Consider the following 22,266-nt stretch of genomic DNA (forward strand, 5'->3'; position numbering starts at 1 on the left):
GCCGTATCAGGGCTCATTCTACCAGGGCTGTTGCGACTTCCACTGCCTTCCTCCAGGGAGTGCTACTGATGGACATTTGCAAAGCCGCTACATGGGCCACGCCTAATACCTTCATAAGGCACTACGCCCTAGACATCCGTACGAACAGCAATACCAACATGGGACGTCACATTCTGTCTTCGGCTACCCAGTAAAAGACCTGCCAGCACCCTCCTCCAGGTAGGCTACTGCTCGCTAATCTCCCATGGGTGTGAAGCACAGAGACCACGTTGAAGATAAGCAGGTTGCTTACTAGTAACGTGATCTTCGAGTGGTCATCTGTGCATTCACACCACCCGCCCTCCTTTCCCGCTGCTGTCAGCTTCTACATTTTTAATAGGGGTTGATTTGCGGCGGTTTGTAGGAACTGGCGGGATGTCCACACCCACCCCTCTGGGCATGCGCGGTGGGGTTCCTGTGCATGCCCGGGGATTGGGCACGAAAATCCGTTAAAAAGAGCTTGCTACAGCACCGATCGATCCAGCGCGTGTGCACTAGATCCCATGGGTGTGAATGCACAGATGACCACTCGAAGATCACCAGTTACTGGTAAGCAACCTGCTTTTCTTTCTTTTTCATAAATAAAACAGAAGCCCGCTGGTACCTTAAAGACGACGTTTATTCCAGCATGGCTTTGGTAAGTCAGAGCTTATTACTTCAGAGATGTCTTCTTGAGATACCTGTATCCATGCCAGAAGCCACTGCGAATGCTTCCAGCCTGGTTCTCCTTATTTTATTAAGGAAAAGCAGTTAGTGTGTGAAGACTTGGGGTGTCAAGGTTTGAGGCTTCTAGAGATGTAAGGAGTGCTGGTTATCCTTTGTTTGAAATGCTTCTTCAGAGACTAGCATGTGTTTCAGATTTCAAGATCAAATTCTGGTTAATCATTTAGTTACTGGGAGATAACTAGCAAATGCCCAGTCAGTTTACTTTAGGTGTGTGTTTGTCTGTGTCCCATATATCTGTATGAAGAGTTTAGTTTATGTAATGGAGAAAACTCTCGTTTTGAGCAAAATCCAATGTTTGGTGCCTGAAAAAAATGTAATTCTAGAGAAGAGTTTCATCCTAACTTCTGGGATAAAATTCACACTACGAGGAGGAGGAGGAGGGATTAACCTAACTTCCATTCTGAAGCCCTTTTCTATATAGTTGCCTAGAAGGAAGGTGAGGCTTTCAGGCCACGAGATCTCTCGGACAAACATCAGACATGCTGTTTGTCTCAGGAGTGACTTTCCTGGCCACCGTTAGTATTGTGGAAAGCACAGTAGCTTAGTATTTGCCATCAGGGCAAGGGAGGGTTGAAGTCCGAAAACATGCTTTTTGAATAAAGAAATTGTGTTATTTGGGCTCAGAGCAATATCATACAGGACCAGTAAGACTAACAGCATATTTGGGTGTCGAGTTGAACTTCAACGTTGAGAACATTTAATTATTCAGTGGTGTGGTACTATACACATTCAACTGTTGACAACATTACTCACATGTAAAGAAATACATATTTGAAAATATGCCCATGTCCATGATATACATAGGAATTATCAGCAGTGGATTATGTTGCATAATAACGATCTTTCATACTATTCATTTTGAGGGAGTAAAACCTTGTCCTAATCATTTCACTCATTCCAAAAGAGAGACTGTTTCATATGAGGCTTTTTATTTGTTTGTTCTGAAAACTTTTCTTGTGGGGAAGCCCATGTGTGTATTTTTCTGGGCATTCATATCTCCATACTGGAATATAAAAGATCTAGTAGGGTGCTTTCTTCTTCTGGCAGCGTTCTAATAGCATCCTTTCTTTAAAATTCACAGTAATGAAAACATTTTGATGCATTTGAATTCTTCAGGCCAGTGGGAGGCAGGTTAGCCTTAAGGAACTGAAAAACTTCCAGCCACTGTCTTTAATGCAAGTGTAGCTTGTGGTTGCTCTGAAACATTGGATACTTCTGTCGCCCTTTTGCGTGGTGACTGGGTAAAACATAATGAGTCTTTCAGTTTCTTAATCTCGGTCCACTGCCAGATTTACTAATGCCATTCTTTCCCTTCAAAGAAATGAGTGCACCCAGAAAATATCAATGTCTAAAGGAAATGCATACTTATTGGATAGTTTCTCACTGGGGTAATGGAGTAATTCTACAAAGGACTTTACTATAAATAAAGGCAAAACAGTAATCTCATGTAATGATCAGATTTTTGTTTACTTCTGCAATATATGCTTTTAAATGCAGTTTTCTTGGAGACCACTTTGGATTACTGTTTTTTTAGGAAAGCGGTCAATAAGCAAAATACTTCCAGAGTAAATTCATATTGTGACCAAATTTGCATTTCACTAAGGGAAACACAGAGGATAGGTTTCTTCTTTCAGGACTGGCTTCTGGTGCTGAATACAGCAAAGCATGTTCCAGTTTCTGTGTCAGTTTCCCTTTTATTCTGTAATAAAGATGCACTTTTGACTCTCTTTCAAACAGAACCTCTGCTTTCACAACCTCAGCTTTCAATTACAAAGGAAAGATGGACTTTGTTCTGTAGAATTCTGCAGGAGAATGTCAAAGAACCTCTAGCTGTTGATGATTCTGTTTAAGGTTCTTTACATCAGAATAGTATCCAGATGATTTGAAAATTTTGTGTGTGTGTGTGTGTATCTATATCTATATATCTATCTATATATCTATAGATAGATATAGATATATAGATAGATATAAGTTCTGCACAAGAAATTATATTTTTCTATTTTGTTTTTCTTCCAGCTGTTGGCGAATCAGAAAGTGACATTTACATGCGATTCATGAGGTCACATAAGTGTTACGACATTGTTCCAACAAGCTCAAAGCTTGTCGTCTTTGACACTACGTTGCAGGTGAGTTCCTTTCAGAATGTCCTTTACAGTTTTACAGCCATCCTAAGCAGGTCTACTCAGAACCCCAGTCAGGTCTGTTCAGTGGGGCTTATTCCAAGGACAATGTTCTTAGGATTCAAATCACCTAGTAAATTACAGGTGTAGTAATTAAAAATAAATCTTCATTAAGGTGACCTTGTTTTTGGAACGTATACATAATGGGCATGTGTATGAGTTGTTTTGTAGCATCAAAGAATTAGAAATGTGTAAATGTTTTAAAGTTGCAGAAAGGAGCTATATTTCTCTCTGAATCAATATTTGAGTTCAGTACTAATGGCCTACTGAACCTCATTTCCTTTCAAATGGAAAAGACTGATGACATATCCTGAAAATACTTGTGTGGTTGCAGTAATATAACTGTTATGTGTAAAATGTTCTGAAATGTCAAATGGAATGGAACTGGTTCTGTCTTCTGTGAACTATATATCTGTGAATTTCAGATATCTTGGTAAAATCACTTGCCTCCCAAGTATTTACTAGATCATAATATATACACTTCCCTTTTCAGATAACTGCTTGCTTCCTGCAGCCAAAACAATGAAGACTCATGTGGCACCATAAGGACTAATGCATTTATTGTAGCATAAATGTGTGGGCTGTGACTTACAGAAGCTTATGCTACAATAAATGTGTTAGTCCTTAAGTTACTACAGGACTTCAGTCATTGTACATATTTATGTAATCATAATTAAGCATGTGTTTAGAAACTGTCTTAGTTGATGCAGACTTCACCTTTTTCTCATGGCATCCTACAAATCTGGGAAGTAATATTAGGCTTTGCAAAATTTAATAGAAACTGTCTTAGTTGATGCAGACTTCACCTCTTTCTCATGGCATCCTACAAAGCTGGGAAGTAATATTAGACTAAGAAAAGGAATGTCTTAGTTATTTGCTCCTACATGTAGCTGTATAAAGTTAATCACATCAGTACACTACTGAAATTTTGTTAACCCCCTTGCACACCTGAGAACTGCATTTGAAAAATGCTGAGAGCTCCATACAAGGAATTCCCAGATGTATTTCTTCTGGTTGGGCACCTTACACACATACTCTTGCGCATACCCGCGCCCAGATGAATTGATTATTCTTGTCCCAAATGTAAGTACAGGATACTGGAACACTATTAAAAGAGGAAGCATGCTAATACATGCTTTATGGTCCTTGGAGGGGGTTACCTGGGAAATGAAAACCTGCAACAACTAAACAGTTGTGTTCTGTTTGGATTCCACGTAGTCAGTATATTGGGGGGGGGAAGCACACAGCTGACTTTGTTAAAGGTCACATTCGATTTATTATTAAAATATTTATATCTCGCTGATGTATTTATTTACAAAATTTGTGTGTTGATTATCTGCCCTTCAAAGGGCCGCCAATGTGGCTAACAATTTAAAACATACAATAAAACCATGTTTTTTAAAACCAATAAAGTCAGCACCTCTAAATATCCATCCAAGGACTCTCAAAGTTATGATCTCTATAAAAATGATTGCATTGTTAAGATTTTTAAATAATAAAAAGAAATGAAAGCCCTAAAAATCAAACCACCTACAGCATTTGTAAAGGCATAAAAAAAATTTCTTGTCAGCTCTGAGATTTTCTTCTGTTCTGTCCTCTTGTCAAATGCATCATGAAACAGTGTCTTCCTCTCTTGTTTTAATGTGGGAGCTCAGTGGACATCCTGATGCAGAAAGGTCCAAAGCCTGAGCACCACTACTGAAAAGGCACCACCTCGCCACCTCCCCTGATGGGACTTGGACAGAGCAGGGTGCTTCTCTGACCCCAGCTGCCCCCCAGTTCTCCATCAGCTGTCTCCTCTCTGTACAAGCGAGGGCTCTTTTCACTGTCATACTTTTCATCCCTTTTTTTTACTACTTTGGTATGTTCTCTTTTCTTCCTGAAAAAGAAAGTCGGGATATAAATGTAACAAACCAGTCAAGAAGGGCAGACCTTTAGATACTGTGATCTCAAACTGTTAAGGTGTTCTGCCCCCTCGCCCAGGTCACATTTGGGCTGTGGCTTAAAGACAGAATTCCTTCCTGTCCAAGAACTTCTTGGGGATCCGTAGGAAAACTCATAGTTTAAGGACATTGACGTCATCCTTTTTAAACCTTAGAAAGACCAGCATGTCTGTGGCCTTGAAGGGTAGAGGTAACAGAGCAAGAAAGACGTTGGTGGTCCAAGGGTGGCAGTTGAGTCACACAGTCTAGTTATTTACTGTAATCAACAATGTTGGTCATAAGTGTAAGTATGAAAAGGACAGGATATTTGCATCTGAAACACTTGCAACAGACTCTCAGTTTGCTTGTGATTTGTGGACTCCTGGGCAATATATGATCCCCATCAACATTTTAGTGTGATTATATGACTGGGCCTTATATCCTATAGAAGAAATCAAACCGACATGAATTGTAAATGTAATACCTTTTGGCCTGTGGTGTACTTAACCTCTGTGCTTTAAGAATAGAAATACTTTACCTAGCTTAGAAGAAACTTTCAATGATGCAGAATTATTTAGTCTCTATATGACAACTGGTCAGAGTCACAAACGTATTACAGCTATAAACTCTTTGAAAATGTATTTGCCTGTGTGTGTAAAGTGCCATCAGTCGCAGCTGTTTTATGGCAACTCCGTAGGTTTTTCAAAGCAAGAGATAACCAGAGGTAGTTTGCCACTGCCTGTCTCTGCATAGCAACCCTGGAAATCCTAGGTGGTCTCCCATCCAAATACCCTGCTTAACTTCTCAGATGTGACTACATCAGGCTAGCCTGGAACATCCAGGTCATGGAGTGTTTGTCTGGAGCTATTGTTTTCTAAGGGCTTAACTAGATGTGATGGTGTCCCCAGGTCAGAGGATTGTTGGCACCATTTTATAGCCTAATAGGTGAGAGATGGTGCCTGCAGCAGGTTGTTGTTTGGAGGATTAAGTGGAGAATGGGGGAATTATGTCAAAAGCTGCTTTGAGTTCCCGATCATGGAAGAAAGTGGAATATAAATAAGAAGTACGTAAACAAACGTATAGACTCTGTTTTGCCAAAATGGGCTCTGGAATGGCCCGGGTTTGGGTGGGATTTTCTGCATATATTGTGTATGGCAGAACAATGGCATATATCCACCATGAACAGATTAGCATTCTCCAGTGCAAATTCAGCCTGAGACTTGTTTTATGCTATGTGGAAGTAGCCAGCGAAGATCAGTGCTATACTGTAATACTATGTATTGTATGAATTGTTTGTGGTAGCCTTTGGCAGTTTATGGTGAAATTGTTTCATAAATTCAGGCAAATCATTGTGACCAGTAACTATAACAGCATTTCCATAGCCTAATGAGTTGAGATTGAGAATGGAACAGAAATACTCCCTATAGTCCTTGTTCTTTCTTTGCACTTATATGAATTAACTTTCCTTAAAAAATGAAGCTTCCTTTTGAAAGGCAGTTAAATTTATTGACATTAGCAGCTAGAAATAAATTTTGAAAAAGAATTAAGGAGTTTGGTATCTGAAAATCTGCATAGAGGCCTACTTATATGCATATCCATACTTAAGTATCTTTTAAAAAGTTGTTTAGGTTTTTCAAAGACAGGTAGAAACCCAAACCATGTATGAAGGGGGAAAGGAGGGGGTATCCATTTGGAAGCTGAGAGTGTTTGTGTTTAAAATATCCAGAATAATTTTGGAGGAGTTAAGTCAAAGAATACTTAGACAGTTGACTTCACTAGTAAAAAAGAGTTTGAAAGCCAGAGCAGTATAGTGGTTTGGCTTCGGATCAAGTATGAGAGAGAACGTTCAAAGCTCCACTCACTGGATGACATTGGGCCAATCCCTCTTTGTGTTTAACTTGCCTCACAGGGTTGCTGTTAAGGTAAATGGCGGGGGGGGGGACCATGTACACTGCCCTGAGCTCATCAGAGGAAGTGTGGGATAAAAATGTGATGGAAATAACCTCCTATAAGGAACAAATCTGGTTTTGAATGGTGATTGGTTACTAACATGATGAGCATATCACTAGTGATGTCAGAAGCAGACCTGCTGCATGTGTTCTGGCAGTGTCCGGTTATAAAACAATTCTGGAATATAATTTTGACACAATAAGAGGCATGATCAGATACAATCAACCACCTGACCCTAAGGTCTGGGTTTGGTTAAAAAATGCTGTCCCGTCTAGGGTGAGCTGCAGCTGAGGCAAATGCTTTCCAGGTGTGAGTCAACGCACAGTCACTGAAGAGAGCTTCAATCGTCTTTATTTAACTTCACATGCATTCAGTAGATCATTTACAATCGAGCTGATAGCTGGATAGAGCGTTACATCTTTCTGAACTAGGTAAATCCTATGGCCGTGGTGAGAAAAGAGATGGGCTTCCCCTCTCCTTGCAGTAAGGGTTGATGGACAAAGAAACGGAAAAGAACAATAAAACTCCTATCTTTGCGCCTCTGAGATCAGGAAATTACTCTTAATGAGCCAGTCAGAGAGAAGCTTCTGGGACCCCTAACTGTGGACTCCAATTCCCAGGTGCAACTACTCTTAAAGGTACATTAACGCTGGCTGGGGGCAGCACAAATGCTCTTGGATTATTTGGAGCTCATTGTAGGTGTGACAGATCAGTGCCCATATCTGTATTGCTGCATATTGGAGGGAAAGTCCACCTGTGCTGATGGACTGGTATAAGCAAATATGGGATTTCTCATTAATAGCTAACGTAGTAGATCAAAATTGAGCTGCTGCAGTGATAAATGTTTTAAGAAAGGGGGGCATTATTTGTAATACATTGGAATAATAAGTTCAACAATAATGTACAGTGTTACTTTTTCCACTGTGGGAACTGGAATGGCTGATGGGCAATCAGTTTCTTGGTAGAGAATGGGGAATAATCTAGTGGTCAATGTTCTCAGGTTCAGGGAGTGTAAAACTCAGTTATTATGTAATATTTAAGTCATTCTTGGTTGTCTGATAAAACAGCTGTTTGGATGGGGATTGTTGGCTGTACATAATGAATGTTCATGGGGGGGTTACATGAAAGTGGTTACATAACATTATATGGCATGCATTGATTTGTCATAATATGAAACTGAGTACATTTATGTTTCACAGTTTAATAAAAGATGTAGTTTGAAAATGTGATGGGATGTGAGTGGAAATGTAATTTTAAGCTGCTTAGACCAAATAGATGCATATGGCAGAATGATAATTAAGAGAGGGCTTTAAGGGGGTGAAGAAAAACTGCACCTGGCGTTGAAATGGTCAGTCTTTTAATATATGGCTTCATTGTGCTGAAACAGACACCTAGTAAGACTCTTAAGAGAGCAGAAGGTCAGATACCTAGAGCTGTATCTTCAGAGAGGTGCCTCTTATTATGTTGTGCTCTATCAGCAATCTTTCCTGACCATCAAGAGTAATTTAGTGCATGTTGCTTGGTACAACAACATCTCTGCAAGAGTAATCCCAGTCCTGCAGAGACTTGTCCAGCAGTTTCTATTTACATGTCATGCTCTGACTATAATTAACAGTGCTGCTGACTGTGTCAAGACATATAGTGATCTAAAGCTTTTTGCTAGGTTTGAATCCCTTCACAGCACTTGTCAAAGAGATTTGTATTTACAAAGTAATTTATTTTTTAAAAGACCATTCTGGGAGCCTCTGTTTTGTTTGTTAAATGCGTAGTCTTTGTAATTGTTTAGCACAAAGCGTTATCTCAAGACAAAAACTGTGTAATTTGGGGGGAAATAGCCAGTATGGCATAAAACGTCCTGCATTCACAAATTCTGTCATTTCTTTCATACGTATTCCATCCATGAGCATGGAATGCACTACTTAAAATAGCTGCATAATCACTGAATGAATGATAAAATCTCTTGTTATTGGTTTACAGCAGAACTAGCTGATCTTGTTGACAAAAGTAATTGAATTACACTGGAACTTCAATAGAAAAGAAATCATTCATATTTATATCCTTAAAGAAATGTGGAAGCTGACAAAGAAGAGCCAGAAACGAAATTGCTGCTCCTTTCCTCTTCACTCCTACATGTGTAATCAGATCGATAGAGTACATAGAGAAAGGTTGCCCTGTGATTTCGAAGTGTCTATTTTGTTGTTTCAGGCTCTTTATATCTTTATCTCTTTGTGTATTAACAAATGGTCTATAGCCCCACCTACCTCACAGGGTGTCTGTTGTGGGGAGAGGAAGGGAAAGGAGATTGTAAGCCACTCTGAGACTCCTTTGGGTAGTGAAAGGTGGGGTATAAATCCAAGCTTCTGCTGCTGATGTTCTTCTTTTTCTTCTTCTTCCTCCTCCTCCTCTTCTGCTGCTGCTGCTGCATTGGGTTGGGACTCTCAGATGAGTAGCAGAGCTCCACCTGCTGGCTCGTGATTCTTTTGTATATTATGGAGCTGCCCTCTTCTGCCGTTTGGAAGGACTTGCTGCTAGTGTGCCATGCCCCTGTCTCTCTTTGCATGCAAGCTGAGAGAAGCAGCAGGATGGTGAAGCAATGTCACCCAGCATGGAAGAGGATTCCATTTTAGCACAGGCAGCTTCAGAGGCTTTGGCTCCTCTTCTCTCTGCCACATGACTGTGATGTCGTACATGTCATGTGCTTGCAGCTCAGCAGGTCCCATGCTTCTGCTTGGAATCGAAGGTGACCCTGTTCTGAATGGGTAGCCGTGTCAGTCTGTCTGTAGCACTAGAAAAGAGCAAGGCGTCCAGTTGCACATTAAAGACTAACAAAATTTGTGGCAGAGGATGAGCTTTCATGAGTCACTGCTCACTTCTTCAGATTTGGAAAGCTGGAAGTCCACTCATCTATAAATATGGGCATTTTATTAGCAACTATGACTGTTAACACTCTAGTTTTTTTTTTTTTTTTTAATTCTGCTTTTCCTCCAAAGATCTCTGGGTAGAGGATTCTTCACGTCTCCATTATATCCTGAAAGATAGTGACAAGTCAATGGTCACCTAGTTTTTGATTGATATTCCCAGTTCTAGTCAGACTCTAATCATCACTATATGGACTTCTTGACCTTCCCTTTAAATAAAATTCATGCTTTTCTTTCTTTTTCAGGTAAAGAAGGCCTTCTTTGCCCTGGTGGCAAATGGTGTTCGAGCAGCTCCACTGTGGGAAAGTAAAAAACAAAGTTTTGTAGGTAGGGTAATGTATGTCTGTACAGCACTTTGGAGAGAAACAATGCATGATCATAGGTAGTTTTGTAAAGAAAGAATCTACATATTACTGTTGTAATACAGTTGTTTTGCCTCTTCCCTTCAAATCTTTTATTTTTACTCATAACAGTGAGTCTAGATCAGAGTTGATAGCAGAGAGGGACCTTAACGTAGTATGGTGGGCTGGTTGGCTGTGTGTTTGGTTTCTGTTACTGAGACTATAAGGAATTAGGATGCTTAATGGGGGGAAATTCAGATTCCGAGAGACCGGCTTCACCTTTTTGAGGAGTCAGCCCTGTGAAGAGGTGAAATGTGTTTCAGATTCCTCGGCATGAACAGCAGTACCTTGGATACTTAGGAAATTACTTTTCCGAAAAGAACTAAATAAGCAGTGTCCATTACAAACCCATAGGTTTATTTTTGAAGTCTGACTTGGCTGTTTTCAGACCTCTTTCTAGGTCCCCCTTCCATGGTAAATATGCGAAATCTAATCTTTTCTGTATCCAGTCTTTCTCAACAAGAAGCAATAAGCTGCCAGTTCTCACTCCATTTAAGGGCTTGGCTGTGTCCAATTATCTTTAACCCGGCAGCCCTCCAGGCTTCAGCGTCTTGAAACATACTTCTGATTAAAGAGCTCTCTTGTTATACATACCGGCAGACTAGCAATAAAATCCATGCCCTGGGCTTGCTCCTTTCATGCACAGTGGGATGAAATTACATCACTTAGAAAAAGATACCAACATGATGTATTGAGCTACAGCCTCTCTTGCATCTTAAGCCAGGCCTTGGGAAATCTCAGGTGCCAAGTTGCCATGGCACCTAGAAATTTCATTGTAGTTTCTATTTATTTTTGACAAATGCAATCCCTTTCTCTCTCAGATCATCTCGAGATGGTTCTTAATCACTCTAGCTGGCAGTAATATGACTGGTAGTCTTAGAAACTGTCCGATTCTGATTGTTGAAGTGGGATGATACAACATTTATATGGAAGCTGGAGGTCTCCTACTTGGGACAGTCACACTTAATTGCTGCAGTCCTTCAAAACTGGGTTAGCTTCTTTTGTGGTGATAACAGCCAGAGTTACCACTAATTATTTTTTATATGCTTGCAACATTTTTTTCATACCAATAAAATTACAGGAAACTATGAAAAGAGGTAAGAATTAGATTCTGTGGAAGCATTAAAGGTTATTAAAGGTGGAAGAAAAAAGGTTATTAAAATTCAGAACTCTGAAGACTGAAATGAACCTGGCTTCTAGATCCAAAGGAAATTTTTCAGGGGCTCTCTTAAGGATATTTAAGCTGTATTGGCAAATCATGGTTTGCAGCAATGTGAACCAGCTTTCTGAAGCACAGAACTTGCTTTCCTCTACCTTCTCTTTGTGTGTGGAGCAAAATGCTTAGTTACTTCTGCTTCAGCAGCGATACCATGGTTTGCCATGAAATACAAAGTTGCAAGCTATATATGGTTTGTACTTTAGCGGGAATCCAGCATTAACCACTGTTTGTTTGTTTGCTGTATAAGCTCACCTTTCTCATTGAGACTCAAGATAGTTTAGAATTGTGGTTTTCAGGGGAAGAGCATGCCATAGTTTACCAGTTCGGCTGTAATGGAAACTAGTTTTTGCTTTGAAAGCAGAAGTAGCTAATTATCTTGTGTGTGAAGGGAGTGAAGATCAGGGTTCAGGGAACCTGAAGTTCTCACATAATAGCAAACTATGGTCTGACCTGTGATTAAGACTGTAAATGAGAGGCCATAGCTCTGAAGTTGTTCATAGAAATTAACAAAAATGGGGCTCTACACTGCATCCACATAAGGATATAAATGAAATATTATTTAAGACTTAATTTCAAAATGCTTTTTCTAACAATCTACTTTGTTTTATTACAGGAATGTTAACTATTACGGATTTCATTAATATACTGCATAGATACTATAAGTCTCCAATGGTAGGTACCAACTCCTAATTATAATTGTCATTAGAGAACCAGTGTGCCTGAAAATGTTAAAAATGACATTCAAGCTTATTTAATAGTGGAGATTGAATGGACATTGAAATACTGTCTTTTGAGAGAATGATTCTACTGGTAAGATACTGGATTGGTGCATTCTACATCAAGTTTCCCAGTTTCTCTGTAGAACTTTTTTGTGTGTGTAAAATCATCAGTTAGTTTTTTCTCCTTGATTTACTGCATTTGCTACTCATCCACCTTAGGGGCGGGAAGTAGAGGGAAGCATGATTCTTTGTGGTTGCTGCTGTCCCACATACAGTTTCTGCAGATGAGCTTCATTGTCGAGATTTTTGTAACACTGTTATGCTGTGGCTGATTTTCTTCTGGGATAGTTGGTTCATTCATGAGATGTAATAATATGACAGCTGCCACAAGTACAATTTTATACTTTATGTGGACAATATACACAATGGAAGAAGAGCAGAGTAGAATAAGTACTGGATTTGGACTGAAAATACCTAGGTTCAAATACTAGTTAAGATATGGAGATAACTGGTAGCCTTGGGCAAATTGCCAGTTCTCAGTTCAGCTACATTACAGATGACTGTAACGATAAATGAGTCAACTTCCAACTTTACTGGAGGAAGAGAATGATATAAATAATAACTACATGAATATAATTGTTGTTCAGTCGCACAGTTGAGTCCAACTCTTCGCAACCCCATGGACCACATCACGCCAGGCCCTCCTGTCTTCCGCTGTCCTCCAGAGTTTGCTTAATTTCATGTTCGTTGCATCGATAACACCAACCATCTCATCCTTTGCCATTCCCTTCTTCTTTTACCTTCAATCTTTCCCAGCATCAGGGTCTTCTCCAGTGAGTGCACTGCTCCCTTCTCATTTTGTGGCCAAAGTATTTAAGCTTCACCTTCATTATTTGGCCTTCCAGGGAACAGTCAGGGTTGATTTCTTTTAGGATTGACTGATTTGATCTCCTTGCAGTCCAAGGGACTCTCATGATTCTTCTCCAGCACCATAATTCAAAAGCATCTATTCTTCGGCACTCGGTCTTCCTTATGGTCCAACTCTTGCAGCCATACTACTGGGAATACCATTTCTTTGACCATACGGACTTTTGTGGGCAGGGTGATGTCTCTACTTTTTATTATGCTATCTAGGTTTGCCATCACTTTCCTCCCAAGGAGCAAGTGTCTTTTAATTTCATGGCTGCAATCACCATCTGCAGTGATCTTGTATCCAAGGAACGTGAAGTCTGTCGCTGCTTCCATGACTTCCCCTTCTGTTTGCCAAGGAGTGATGGGGCCGGATTCCATGATCTTAGTTTTTTTTGATGTTGAGTTTCAAGCCACCTTTTGTGCTCTCCTCTTTCACTCTGAGCAAGAGGCTCTTGAGATCTTCTTCACTTTCTGCCATTAGAGTGGTATTGTCTGCGTATCTGAGGTTGTTGATGTTTTTCCCAGCAATCTTAATTCTGGCTTGTGATTCATCCAAGCCAGCATTTCGCATGATGTACTCTGCATATAAATTAAATAAGCAGGGTGACAAAATACATCCTTGTCATACTCCTTTTCCTATGCTAAACCAATCAGTTGTTCCATATCTGGTTCTAACTGTCACTTCTTGACCCTTATACACGTTTCCCACAGTTTGTTGTGATCCACACAATCAAAGGCTTTAGCGTAGTCAATGAAGCAGATGTTTTTCTGGTACTCCCTTGCTTTCTCCATAATCCAGCGAATGTTGGCAATTTGATCTCTAGTTCCTCTACCTCTTCGAAACCTAGCTTGTACTTCTGGCAGTTCTCTATCCATGTACTGCTGAAGTCTAGCTTGTAGGATCTTGAGCATGACCTTGCTAGCGTGTGAAATTAGTGCCATTGTGCGATAATTTGAACATCCCTTGGCATTGCCCTTGTTTGGGATTGGCATGTAAACTGTCCTTTTCCAATCCTGTGGCCACTGTTGCGTTTTCCAAATTTGCTGGCATATTGAGTGCAGCACTTTAACAGCATAATCTTTTAAGACTTTGAATAGCTTAGCTGGGATACCATCACCTCCGCTAGCTTTGTAATGCTTTCTTAGACACAGTTGACTTTGCACTCTATGATGTCTGGCTTGAGGTCAGTGATCCCACCATTGTGGTTGTCAAGGACATTGAGATCCTTCTTGTATAGTTCTTCTGTTTATTCTTGCCATCTCTTCCTAATCTCTTTTGTTTCTGTTAGGTCCCTACTATTTTTGTCCTTTATCATGGCCAGGTTTGCATTGAATGCTCCCTTGATTTCTCCAGTTTTCTTCAAGAGATCTCTAGTCCTTCCAATTCTATTGTTTTCCTCTATTACTTTGCACTGTTCATTCAGGAAGGCCTCTTTATCTCTCCTTTTCACCTTTGTCTTTCGCTTTCCTTCTTTCCTCAGCTATTTGTAAATCCCCATCAGACAGCCACTTTGCTTTCTAGCATTTCTTTTTCTTTGGGATGGTGGTGATTGCTGCCTCCTGTACAATGTCATGAACCTCCATCCATAGTTCCTCAGGCACTCTATCAAATCTAGTCCCTTAAACCTATTCTTCACCTCCACTGTATATATAAGAGATGTGATCTAGGTCAAACCTGAATGGCCTAGTGGTTTTCCCAACTTTCTTCAGTTTAAGCCTGAATTTTGCAATGAGTAGCTCATGATCTGAGCCACAGTCAGCTCCAGGTCTTGTTTTTACTGACTGTATAGAGCTTCTCCATCTTTGACTGCAAATAACATAATTAATCTGATTTCGGTCTTGCCCCATGTGTAGAGTCGCCTCTTAGGTTGTTGGAAGAGGGTGTTCGCTATGACCAGCGTGTTCTCTTGACAAAACTATGTTACCCTTTGCCCAGCTTCATTTTGTTCTCCAAGGCCAAACTTGTCCATTATTCAAATTACCTCTTGACTTCCTAATTTAGCATTCCAGTCCCCTATGATGATGAAGACATCTTTTTTGGTGTTAGTTCTAGGAGGTGTTGTAGGTCTTCATAGAACCGGTCCATTTCAGCCTCTTCTGTGTCAGTGGTTGGGGCATAGACTTGGATTACTGTGATGTTGAATGGTTTGCCTTGGATTCGGACCAAAATCATTCTGTTGTTTTTGAGATTGTATCCCATTATTACTGCCTTTTTCACTCTCTTGTTGACTATAAAGGCCGCACCATTTTTTCTATGGGATTCTTGGCAACAGTAGTACATAAAATGATCTTCTGAGTTAAATTCGCCCATTCCTGTCCACTTTAGTTCACTGGTTCCCAAGATGTCGATGTTCAGTCTTGCCATCTCATTTTTGTCCACATCCAGCTTACCTTGATTAATAGATCTTACATTCCGGGTTCCTATGCAGTATTGTTCTTTGCAGCATCAGACTTTCCATTCACCATCAGACACATCCACAACTGAGCGTCCTTTCGGTTTTGGTCCAGCCGCTTCATTCTTTCTGGGGTTACTGTTGTACTTGCCCTCTGCTCTTCCCCAGTAGCATATTAGACACCTTCCAACCTGAGGGGCTCATCTTCCAGCGTCATACCTTTTAGCCTTTTGTTACTGTCCTTGGGATTTTCTTGGCAAAGATACTGGAGTGGGTGGCCATTTCCTTCTCCAGTGGATCACGTTTTGTCTGAGTTCTCCGCTGTGGGCTGTCCGTCCTGGGTGGCCCTCCACGGCATAGCCCACAGCCTCATCGCACCACGCAAGCCCCCTCGCCACGTCAAGGCAGCGATCCATGAGATAGATGAATATAATAGTTGAATCCAATACCTGTGCTGAGGCATAGTACTTACATTCTGCAAACCCAGCCAAAGTATTTGAAACAACAATTCCTAATGTTTGAATGCAACAATTGTATTTGAAAATGCCTGTTATTCCAGTGTTTGTAACTTCTCATCCTTGGTTATACTACATATATGCTTACATACCAGTCAATTATCCTGCTTGCTTATAAAGTCCGGTTTTCCCTTCATCTATCTCTAACCCACTGTTGAGCCACATTAAGTCATAGTAGCTTTTGCTTCTTTTTAACAGAAGGATAAACTTCCTCTGTTCCTCTTCTAAGAAAATATTCAATGGAAAAATGAGTGCGAACATTTTGGTGCTTAATCTGACTATTCTGCGGTTTTTCCTGGTGTGTTCCTTTTCGAGATTGTCACGCAGACAAGATAGAGCAAACTGTTAAAGAAAATGTGGCAGGTGGGAGGATCTCAAATAGCACATAGAAGACAGGAGGAGCAAATGTGTTCAATTATAATGCCTGTTGCCCCCATTTCATATCTGTAACCCAAACTGTACAGAACTGGAAGCTACAAGGTAATCAGGGAGACTGATGCTTAGGGGCTGAATGGCAAGGGGGCTTCGGGGAGTAAAGAACCCAAGGGGTGTGAGGGCTTCAAAGATAGGATAATGGAAGGAAGGGGAAGGAGAATACGCAGTGGCCTGGGAAGCAGGAACCTGAGGGGAGAAATGTGTGCTAGAAAGGGAGGGGGGCAAGGGAGGACCAACTGTTAAAAACTCTTAAAATACATTGTTGTGTGAATATTGGTTATAAATATTCATGTAGAGCTTTCATATGCAGCTGAAGTAGTGAAGCCTTACATACAAAAGCTTATGCTGGAACAAACTTGGCTAGCCTTAAATGTGACTCTTGGTTTCTGTTTTACCTGACCTGCTGTTTTGTGAATCGTTCCAGGAGCTTGGTTAGCCAAAAAGTAATCTGTAGAACAGAAAACTTACGTTTGGGGAGTTTGGTATATGGAAGTATGTAATGATGTTGGATCCATCAGCAGCTGTTAGTACTACAGCCCAAACACAGGCTTATGAACTTTTCCACATTCTCATTTTCCTTGCCTGTAAGTTCCTGTTTGTTCTTTTTTCTGTTCCTCACGAGTTTTGCTCCCTCTTGTGGTTGATTTGATATTATACTTGTTTATGTCTGTCATATCTTCTCCTGTTTGTTCTTTTTTCTGTTCCTCACAAGTTTTGCTCCCTCTTCTGGTTGATTTGATATCACACTTGTTTATGTCTGTCATATCTTTCTGCAGACTTAAACTGCAGGTTTTTATGTCAGAATAAACCAATATAATATTGAATCAACCTCTAGAGGGAATGAAACATGTGCAGAACAGAGAAAAGAACTGTTAATGTATCAGTTTTACCCGGTCTTAGCATATTTGATACAGTAAAATAGCTCTTCCACCATGCCAAATTCATACTGGTAGCATATTCAACCCCCTTTACCCCAGCTTCTGTTCAATGCTTGATATTTGGCCCCATCTATCTCTAGAGGATTCTCTACTGGTAGCAATCGTCTACTTGATTAGGGGAGCTATCAGCAAGTCCTGTAAGGCTACACTCTACTAATTTCTAAAGGAATGGCAGCAGTTATGAAATTGAATATATATAAATAGCATTGAGTTCCAAAAGCTGCTATATAAAAGTACTGATTAATACAGCTGGACTCTAAATTAGTTGTAGTGGGAGCAACAAGAGAATTTATTTTTATTTTTGCATAAATTACTTTCAGCTATTAATGTGTAGAAAATGAATAACTTTACTTGGAATCATCTAGTGGAAATCTTGGATTTGCTGAGTAGTTCTAATGAAGTCCTTTGTTGGCATCTGTTGTGGAGTAAATAGGAATTCATTGGCCCAATTCAGATGGGCTTCAAAACCATTAAGTTGGAGATGATGGGGAATGTGCTATAAGATCATCCAGTCTCCCTCCCTCTCAGCACCAGGCACTGTAGCAAATAGACATTTCCTTTGTGCTTTCTAGTACTGAAGTTGTTGATTCAAATCCTACTGCAGCGTTTGCCCAACTGGGAGGGGAAGGTATGTTGTACCACTTTGAGATGTTGTGGCTCAGTGGTGGAGCACATATTTTGCATATAGCTAGTTCCATTTGCAATCCCAGGCATCTCCATTTAAAGATAGCAGGAAATGTCGTTCTCTGCAAGTGAGCTGCTGCCAGTCAGAATAGACATTACTAAACTAAATCAACAAATAATCTGACTTGGTATAAAGTGGCTTCATATATCATATTTATTTATGTACTTTATCCCCCCCTCCTCACGGAGACTCAAAACGGATTGCAAAATATGGGAAAACAATTCAGTCAGACAGCATAAGACATCCCATAAACAATGCAGTAGGACTAGGACTACAGAATTAGAAAACAGTGCAAACAAAAAACTAAGTAAGGCATGACATAAGAGTGCAGAAAATGGATAACAAAGGTAGAAGATAATGCAGTAGAAGCAAGGGGATACACACAATAAATATTTCCATGGGCTACAGTCCTGTTCCTTTATTAAAATGTCTGCCCACAGAGTTCCATTGCATGGCAGTTTTAATCCCTTTATAAAAATACACTGCTAAACATTTCTGTTTTGCGCATTCTGCAAAATGATAGAAGTGTGGGAACTTTTATGATCTTAGGCAGGCCGTTCCTGTTCCCTCCTCCATTTCTTGCTTTCCTCTAACCTTGTTTTGCTGCGATGTTCAAACTGGGCAAATTAAGGCTAATCTTCCAACTGTGGTTACAGGAAAAAGTGGGAGGGGGGGGGGGGGTTGCTAATTATAGTTTGGCCAGACTTGACATCATTCCAGACTGGTTAGAAAAAAACAGGAAACCAGGAGGGAATGGGCATCAGAGTGCAATCAAACCATGTCTCGGAGGAGTAGAATGTGGCTTCTGAACCAGTCAGCTGTGTTGCTAGTTTACTGGCTTGATGCAATGATAGATCAATATGCTACTTTACTGATTTACACAGAGAGTGATTAAAATGTGGAATTCGCTGCCAGGGGGATATAGTGATAGCCACAGGAAAAAACAGCTTTAAAAGGGAATTAGATAGATTCATGAAGGATAGGTCTATAAACGGCTACTAGCCATGGTGACTGAGGGGAACCTCCGCATTCAGAGGCACTAATCCTCCGAATCCCAGAGCCAGAAGGCAACATCAGGGGAAGGCCTCGGCCTGTATGCCCTATTGTTGGATAGCCAGAGGAACTGGTTGGCCATTGTGCTGGACTAGATAGACCATTAGTCTGATCCAGCAGGGCTTTTCTTATTATATAATCTTGTGAATTTTAAGTTTTAAATCTGTAATATTTTCTTTTTAAATCACGGCTTTGGTTTAAAGGACTGGGGTAAAAGTTAACAGTCTCTTCTCTGGAGCGGGATCCTTCTTTCCCCAGCTTAATTTGTAATCATGGTTTACATACCCATGGTGCAGCAGAACTGTGGATAATGCGGGAAGGAAAGGGAGGGGGAAATTGCTTCAGAGGTAGGAGGAATTCCATTCACACTTTCGCTCCTGATTTGCAATAAGCGATTTGTATGGAGCCAGGGGGACCATTGTGGTCTTCCAACTCTTTCAGTTAATTAGGGTGTTCCCATTTATATGGCAATATAATCCCACGGTGTGGATGGCTGCGGGAGATTTATACACATACTGAAAGATTACAATGTTTTCCAGCTTTGCTTTTGTTGTAGGGCTCCATTCCTTTTTTATTCCATCATGAGGAGAGTTATATTACAAATAGAAGCACTTCTTGTTTTGCAGTAAAATGTTACAGCGTTCATGCCCAGGGCTTTGTGTACAAAGTTTAAGTTCTTTTCCATCGCTGCAAACATTCCTGTTATTTCTCAGAGCATTACTGCTGCATTAGAGTTGGTTCATGGCTCATGATCATTTTAGAAATATTCTCTCTCGCGCACGCACACTCGCTCTCTCCTTTTAAAAAATGTGGTTGGATTAAAGGGGCTGCATCTTTGACCTTTAAAAGATTTCTGGGCCTTCAACTAGGCAGAAAAAGTGAAGTCTGTGCCTCTTGCTGCTTGCAGGTGTCAGAACAGCTTCTGTCAATGTTAGAGCCAAATCCAAAAGGTAAAAGTTCAAAGGCTCTATAAAGGCCAGTGTATGAAGTGTGTAAAAGAGTATCAAGAAAATGGCAAAATCTTTTGTCTTTTTCTCCCTGTGCTAGCCTACAGTAGGAAGGACACCACACCCGCCAGCCCTGCAGTGCCCAGTATAGTGGGCTCCATAGCACCCCCCAGTGTGTTTCCTGGCAGTCATTGCTGCCTCATTCTTTTCAAGTCCCCTTCTTTGTCCTCCTTTGCCCTACATGCATGCCATCCTCTTTGCTCCTTCCTGTGTCACCTGTCACATTCCTTCCTTCCCCTTTCTCTGTTCCTCGTTTTCTCCCGAGCCTCTGTTGTTCATCTCAATGTCATGTCATTTCTCCAGCTGGCCCGGCAGTGTGCTCAATGCATGGTAGGATGCAGTGGTGGCCATTTGGGGTGGGGGGAGTTCTAGAGAGCCACCATGGTGTATCGACTGGAGTGCTGGACTAGGATCTGAATGACCTAGGTTCGACTCCCTGCTCTGCCATGGAGGTTTGCTGGATGGCCTCAGACCAATCACGTACTCTCAGCCAAACAACTGCACCACCCTGGCTATCACAATAACTGTGCTGAAAGACTGGACTGTCTATCTGAGCCTGGTGCAGGTAGAACTTCAGCAAGAGCACTTCATGGGCTCCTTCTTTCTGCTGATGCTCTCTTTTTTGACTGCTGAATAAATAAGCTCGTGTAATTGTTTTTTAGAGGAAACTGATTTTTAAATTAAAGCAATCTTCATGAAAAAGCCCACTTAATAACTACCACTGTTCAGCCAAATGTTCTATTTAATCAGTGTGGGAGTAAAACAAATTTCATTTTCAATACATTATACAGCTCTGACATTTCCTTTTCCACGAATTGGTATTCCCTTTCTATCATCTTCAGATGTAACATGTTTGCAGCACAGCATAAGTGAATGAGTCCAATAATTAATTTCAGTAGCTCTGAGTTGGAGTGTATGGAAAAGCTATCTGTAAAAACTGAGGTTTTTGTTTACTTCCAGTTTTGAGCCTTCTCCAAACTAAGCTTAATCGTTCTAAGAAAAATAATTTTAAAATCCTGGTTTGTAAAGTCCATGGGTTGGACCCTGTAGATCGGTTCTGCTAATTGTGGTGCTTTCCTCCAGGGTAAGGAGCCTTCCCCTGAGTCAAGAGACTGTTGCACCAGAAACCATAGTTAGCAGAAAATCCTAAACATATGTACTTAAAGATAGATCTTACTGATTTTATTGGAAATGAACAAGGCTAAATATGAAAGGTTTAAACATCTTCTTTCATTGCAGGTACAAATCTATGAATTAGAGGAGCACAAGATTGAAACGTGGAGGGGTAAGCGTGCTTTGTAAATGTTCGGCAGAAATGCAGTTCACAGAACCTGCTGTGTAGCCCTGAACTTTGGGTTCCTTGCTGTCTTAACCAAAGGGGAAACACACACTAGTATGTTTGCTAGAGGGGGTTCCACCTCCTTCAGTTGGAAACAGTAAACCAAGACACCTTTTTCTAGACTGGGAGCTGTGTCTGCCTTAAGGTTGCCAGCTCCAGGATGGGAAATACCTGGAGACTGTAGGGGTGGAACCTGAGGAGGGCAGGGCTTGGGGAGGGGAGAGGAGAGGAGGGACTTCTGTGGGATATAATGCTATGGAGTCCACTTTCCATAGTGGCCATTTTGTCCAGGTGAACCAACCTGTATCATCTGGAGATCCATTGTAATCCCAGGAGATCTCCAGCCACCACCTGAAGATTGGTAACCCTAGTCTACCTTGATTAGTCCCACCAATAGCCACTCCACTTATGCCTGTAGCTTGGTGCAGTTTGCCTGATTGCAATGGAACTGGGAAGAGTCATGTTGGTATAGCAAGGCAAAGACGTGGATCAGGCTGTTGTTAGCCATTCAATTGTGTTCAATTCTTGGCAATTCTATGGGCCAGCTCTCTCCACGTTTTCCGATCTTGTACTGTTTCCTTGAGTTGTCCATGTTCCTTCTGGAAATACAACTTAAAGCCACTGGTACTTCACCAAACTAAATCTAAAATACCAAATGGATTATTATAGTTTCTCGAATGCCCTTTTTCTGCCTTTTCTTCTAACTGGGTCAGTTCTCAAGAAATAATAGTTGCATGGAAATGCAAGATCATCAGAAAATAATCTCTTTTGAGCCCAAAGGACATTCCCTGAATTGCTGGAGGAGAGCTGAAATCTATTCATGCTCGTAGGCATATTCGAAGACAGCATTGCCTTTTGAATTAGGGCTCATTGACTTCAAACATGGGGGGGGAACGATATCCTATGTAAATTCCT

At 40.8% G+C, this 22,266-nt stretch overlaps 1 protein-coding gene across 1 annotated transcript in view; it reads left to right on the top strand.

The window, feature by feature from the left end:
- The window catches only part of PRKAG2 (protein kinase, AMP-activated, gamma 2 non-catalytic subunit), a 313,242-nt gene that overhangs the window by 278,052 nt on the left and 12,924 nt on the right, over window positions 1–22,266 (top strand). Inside the window, exons 6-9 of the mRNA XM_015426344.1 lie at window positions 2,782–2,891; window positions 9,981–10,062; window positions 11,969–12,027; window positions 21,252–21,297. Of these exons, the coding sequence (XP_015281830.1) occupies window positions 2,782–2,891; window positions 9,981–10,062; window positions 11,969–12,027; window positions 21,252–21,297 (297 nt within the window). The remainder of the gene's footprint in view (window positions 1–2,781; window positions 2,892–9,980; window positions 10,063–11,968; window positions 12,028–21,251; window positions 21,298–22,266) is intronic.

Source organism: Gekko japonicus, unplaced genomic scaffold, assembly GCF_001447785.1.
Source record: "Gekko japonicus isolate JY-2015 unplaced genomic scaffold, Gekko_japonicus_V1.1 scaffold691, whole genome shotgun sequence".
NCBI lineage: Eukaryota > Metazoa > Chordata > Lepidosauria > Squamata > Gekkonidae > Gekko > Gekko japonicus.